General features: G+C 31.9%; 1 protein-coding gene across 6 annotated transcripts in view; it reads right to left on the bottom strand.

Annotated features, from left to right (window-relative positions):
- Positions 1-6,339, bottom strand: part of LOC102674737 (pikachurin) — a 187,890-nt gene that overhangs the window by 41,867 nt on the left and 139,684 nt on the right. For all 6 annotated transcript variants that reach the window (XR_421428.2, XR_421429.2, XR_004150133.1 and 3 more), the window contains one exon: positions 3,571-3,772. Coding sequence is in view for 2 of the 6 variants with exons in the window: in XM_006613585.2 (XP_006613648.1) it covers positions 3,571-3,772 (202 nt within the window). In the remaining 4 variants the exon portion in view is untranslated. The remainder of the gene's footprint in view (positions 1-3,570; positions 3,773-6,339) is intronic.

Below are 6,339 nucleotides of genomic sequence, written 5' to 3'. Positions count from 1 at the left end.
TTTTTTTTTTTTTTTTTTTGATTGGTTAATATTCGATGTTTGTCCAGTACGAATAAATTCTACGATTGATCATTTGGCGCACGGTTAATGAATTATGGAAATGAAATCGGCGAACGACGAACGATTATCACGGCATCGTTGAATAAATTACATTCAGATGAGGGTTTTATTCTTTCGGCTCGATTATTTCCATAATTAAATAGAAATTTCCGTTTTCGAGGCCGAGGAAAACATATTTCAGGGTTTCGTCATTTCGGTTTTAACAGAACAAAAGCTTATTTATAATAAAATTGAGTGCTAGTTGAACGATGATATTGAAATTATGATATAAAACGCAATAGATGTATTATATATTATTATAAACTTTTATATTTCTATAAAATATTTTCGATTTTAAATTTTAAATTATATTATATAATATAATTTAATATAAATTAATTTTATTATATAAATAAATTTTAAATTATATATTAATTATATTACTTTTGAAGATACTTTTGCACATACCGTATTGGAAGAAGATAATGTGAAAATATTATGGATTATAAATAACAATTTATTATTATGAATGAACGTTGATGACAATGTAATGTTAAATATGCAATAATTACAAAGTGCATTAACGGGTGGACTAAAATACGATTAAAAAGTATGGCAACTATCTCGATTTTAATGATTCTTGTTATTCTCTCGATGGCTTGCACAACTTTCTTTTATGACACGTGTCATATGTACATGTGTATAGAAGAAACAATGAAAAAACGATACAAAGAAAGACGGATCAAACAAAAGAACTTCTTGCTCGTATATTTATATTTTTTCATTGTTATTAAATACTACCTCTCTGCTATTATTCTTAAAAATAATTATTTTCCAAGCTATCTTCATATTATTTTTCATAGATTATTTAAATCAAATATCAAATATATTCAAATATAATATTAATTTTTTCTATAAGAATATTAACGAAAAAAAAAGAATAATTAGTTCTCAATGAATAAGTGAAAATTGAAATTTTTAGCAACAAATTTATTAAATTATTTAACGAATATTTTTCTTATTCCCTCCTCATCCAAAAATGTTATATGAATATATTAGAATATATCGACGAATATAAAAATTTCCACTTCTCTTTTTTGTTTTCTCTCCCATCGTTCCTTCCTCTTGCACAATTTCAATTACAACAATGAAACCACGATATTTCTTCCAACTTCGCTTCGTTACACCCACGACGTGGAATTAAAACGTGAAATACACCGTACTACAACGAAAAACTTTCGCCAGAAAGTTTACAAAGCGGCCCTTTAGGCCACCGGTAATGAAAACTTGAGAAAGGAAAACGGCAACATTAACTATAAAAACACGTCGACGTGGGCAACTTCCGCCACGAGTCGAACTTCCGGTTTCATAAATCGGCGGCTAGTCGCCACGAGTTATTAAGCTGTAAACGAAAAATTAGCTGCGGACCGGAATCCTTAATTAATGGCCCCGTCAAACTTACACCACAAAATGGCCACATAGTCATTGGTGGTGAGTGTATCTCATGAAAGATGGCCTGGAAAACTTCTTTCCGGTCCCTTCTTCGCTTATTAAGAAAATGTAGTGGCGGCCAACTTCATCAACGCGATACTTTATAGCGAGATCTTAAGAAGGCTTGTTCCTACGAGATGAAATTCATTTAAGATGGGATCTTAAGGCTTTTTTAATTTTTACGATAAGTTTTTAATTTGTTATTTATTGGTTGGAGTTTTCGTGATGAATATACGTCGAGGAATTTTTTTATTATTAAGTACAAGTTTATAGTAGAATTACTCTGAGATATTTATAAAATGATACAATATTGATAAATTTGATATTGATTTTTTGAGTAATTTAAATATATTATTTATTCTATTCGTTTATCAATTTTGCAAGTTTAAATTAATGCATAACATTTTGAAATATATTTCAAAATCTGTGGTATAAATTACGAAGTTGAATTATGCGCTAGTTGAAAATCGTGAAAATATTTGGTAGTTAGAAATGTTGTACGCATTGATTTCTGCATATGTTATTATCGTAATATATTAATTATATAATTAAGTGAAAATATATATCCGTAGGAAAAACGAAAAAAGAATTCTGGCAAAGATAATTAAAAATTCGCCGAGAAGCAGAGTGCAAACACACAACACGCTACGATAAATACAAACTAAAGTTTTCAAGCCTGTTTGTATATAGGGAGTATATTAAAAAAGAGAATAAATTTAAAAATTGCTTCGAAACTTTAAACGAAGATTAATCCCACGAAAATCATTTATCTAATTAACAAAAATTTCCCTTCTAAAAATTTCAATAATTTCGATTCGTAACATCAACGTGTCTTAATTCCATAAATTCGAATGAATTCTTTCCCATAGAATTCTTTATTAAAATAAAAAACACTTTAACCTTTAAAAGAGTTCCTTTGAGAATGGATCAAGGACCGTTATACTCGCAGAAGGGACAGGCGTCTCAAGGATGAAAATTAACCCTTCGAGAGCAGACGAGCGCGTCTTCGAGTCGAGTTTCGTCGAAGTTTATCGATCACACGTTCCTCCTCCCGATAAGGAAACGTGTCTCGCGGTAAATTGAAGCAAATCGCGGTTTCGCGCGAATCCTTTGATGTCCCGCCGCTAATAGGGCAATGAGGTTTTCGGCCAAACTTGCGCCATATCGAGGCAAGTTATGGAAAGTTGGCATAATACTGGTGATATATGTCATCGGCAGGGATGCACCCAATTTGCGGCCAAATTCCTCCTATCGATCAACTTCCGTCGATATATCGTTCTAAACTAACCTTCGATTTTTCGCGCCAATTCGGATTTACAAAATTATTCAATCGAACGGTAATGGCTATTGATTTTAATTCGTATAGATAAATTGAAATATTTAAATTTTTTGTAAAATTTGAGTAGAATTGGAATCTATGGGGAGAGGAAGGTATGTACTTGTAATTTTATAAGAATTGCATGGGAAATGAATAATAATGATTTAATGGTTAATTTAGGATGTTTAAAAAAATATGTATAATACGAAATTGTTTTCATCACTAGATCGTGGAAATTTAAATATATAATGCAGAATGCACAAGATAAGAGATATTTAAAACAAAGTATATGTAAAGGGTGAAATTTTTAGTTCCATTTCTGTGCTCATAAAAATCTAAATTTGCATAATCTACTCGCTTTTAATTTCATAATAATGAAATTATATGTAAACTTGTATAATAACAATATGTTTTACAATATTAACTACTTTAAAAAAATTTTTAAAAAGCAACTTCACGAGGAAGATGAATACATATATACACATAAATTATCAAGTATCCTTCTCGAACTTAAAAAATACATTCGCATAACAGGATATCTCAGGATAATAAAAAACCTTCCCAAACTAACTCACTTTCCAAACTCCTCTTCCCCTTTTTTCAACCAACCCGATCCCCTTTAAATAATCACGCTTCGATCGATCAACAATCCACTTTCCAAGCTATTTTACCCGGCTGAATTCGACGAACTATACGCGATCGAGGAAGCGTAATATCGTTACCTGAACTCGATGAATCCGTGATGCAGAATCAAGGCCATGAAGTCACCCTGAAGATCGTCCCTCTCCCCGGCCAGAAGCAAGATACCATCCCACGCCTCGGGACGGAATTCCAGTTCCAACTGGACGTGCTTGTATGCGGCCTTCAACGCGGGAAACGCAAGCCAACCGGAACCTGTAAACCTGGGCGATCTTACCTCGGCCTCTGCAAAAGTGAAAAGTTACCATCGTTAGAAAGTTAATTGTTATTATTATTATTAATATTAATATATTAGATAATAATTATTGATATTATCAATTGTTACAGTTGTTATTAACCCTCGAATTTTAACATTCGTATTATTCACGATTTCTTCAAAGTTGTCGACGATTTACACACAGACGATGCTTCTAAGCAGATCAACAACGATTGACAACGAAATTTATCGACGAAGAATCATTGATTAGATTTTTTTTTGACGGACCTCAGCTCGGATTTTATCGTTAATTGGAGTTAATTTCTTAAAAGAATATTATTATATTCTTAAAAGAAGAAGGTTTCGTAAAAGAATATTATTATATTGTACGTGTATTTGGAGAAACGAAGTGGACAGAAAATTAAATAGTTTCATTCTATTTTCGATTGTCCTTGTGTGATTATCTTTTATTTGGCTGATAGTGTGTTTAAATAACATATCTCGTTGAGCAAGGAGAGTTACAATATTTGTTTACATACGTGAAATAATACGATATTTTCTTTCAGCCAGGCACAGTTTGACCGTATTAAAATCATAATAGAAACGATTCTCATTTCGAGAGAACGTAAATAAAAGGCGCAGTATTCAGACACATTGGAAGCAAAGCGGTTGCTTCGAAACCGTGGCCCATATTTCGTTATCCACTTATCCTCTTCAAACTAATTGCCCCATATATCGATAAACCTTGGATTGCGAAAACAGAACCTCTCCGTCTTCGTCCTCTTTTTCGTCCCCACCCATTCGAGGAAACGAAGAAATATGGTTGGGATCGAGGGGGAAAAGCTGGGAATCGAGAATTCCAGGGACAGGATGGAACGTCCTCCATCTTGGCTAACATAGATCCGACTATCGACCAAAGGATACGTATAGGTATAATATAGTATAGTATAGTATAGGAAAAAAGAAGGGTACTCTAGTGCTCGTCGTACACGTAATTTGAAGGGTGGCCTATAAATCTGGAATGGAAAAACTGGAACTGTGTCCATAAAAGATCAGGAAATGGAATAAGCTTCTTTCGATTTTTTGAGATGACAAAATATATTCGACATAGGAATGAAATTCTTATTAATAAAACTTTTTGCTTTTTTCAGCATAATTTAATAAGCTTTAGTATGAATCCATAATTAATTTGTAAATTAATTTTTGTTTCAGTTTCAATTTTGACAAGATTTATGTAAATCTACATTTTTAAGGAATAAGTTTCTTAATTGTTATTGTAATTTCAACTCGAGAAACGAAATCATTTTAATAAATAAAAGTTGGAACTTGATACGAAAAAGGAAAATAACTTTTAAAGTAAGATTTGATCGTGATATAGATATTTGATTAATTTTTCGCTTCGATTATTAAAATTCAATCACCACGAATTTTCTCCGCCGCGATGGCGAACCCGTTCGTTTTGCACGGCCGTGTTACAACGTTTAGAGCGAAAGGGAAGATGTAAATGTGTATTTGATACACGAGTGCTCGAGGACGAGAGCGAGTTAAGTCAATTTAATCTCGCGGTTTTATCTCAGGTAAGTCAATATCCGGGAAGAGAAATAAGAATACGAGGTTAACTCGATTTCCAGGTTTAATTGGCCACCGCCATCATGGATCTGGCAGTTGTGCAATTAACTCGATGTAGATTAAAGATCGTATCAAAAATAACTTACACGGATACGGATTATTATTAATAACGATTTCGTTAAATGTATTTTCTCAAGTTTTTTTTTTTTCAATAAGTTTCATCTATGGAAATCTGGAAAGTGTGCCTCTTCCTCTGTGCCTTTTCCTGCGGTGGAATCAAAGTAAGAGACTTGAAAGGGAATCAGAGAAGCGTGGATACAGGATTAATTTCATATCGTGCGAGCGAAATTTCATTTTCGCATTTATCTCTCTCGGAAAATTGTATTTCTGTTTAACGGTATTAGAAAGAAAAAGTAATTTAATTTGGACAATGAAATTTTTCATATACATATATATTTCAATAACACGGTTAATTAAAATGAATTAAATAAAATTTCATATTGTGAAATTTTAATTTCTTTTTTTTTTTTTTTAATTTCTACGATATATTCGTTTAAACAGAATAATAAAATAAATTTTTATACATTTGGCAAACGTGTCGAGAGACGATTTTACTATTTTATTATTTTACCATTATTTCTATTACTGTAAACAAGAATATATAATTTTTCATTATTTAAAATAGATAGAACATATCATTATAAATTGTAGAATACGTATATCTTAATCTATATCGTGAAAATGAGAGGAATCTTTATAGCTCACGAAAAAATCCACAGGCTAATCGCTACACGAGCTAACAGATTAAAGAAGAGATTCACAATCATAGCTAATTTAAAAAAAAAAAAAGAAAGAAAAAATCAAGTTGGAGGCAAAAATGGCAATAAAAAAGTATCAAAGCTTTGTTTTGCAATAATTCGATGTTAGCGGATAAAGCGGATCCGATGAAAAATGTCGCGAGAATTGTCTTTCCATCTAGAGATCTGGTCGACAGTCGAACGGCTGCAACGCGATATCGTTTCACGTA

This window comes from Apis dorsata, unplaced genomic scaffold (genome assembly GCF_000469605.1).
Source record: "Apis dorsata unplaced genomic scaffold, Apis dorsata 1.3 scaffold_157, whole genome shotgun sequence".
In the NCBI taxonomy this organism is placed as follows: domain Eukaryota; kingdom Metazoa; phylum Arthropoda; class Insecta; order Hymenoptera; family Apidae; genus Apis; species Apis dorsata.
Note: the sequence above shows the minus strand (reverse complement) of the source record. Positions and strands in the feature narration are given on the sequence as shown.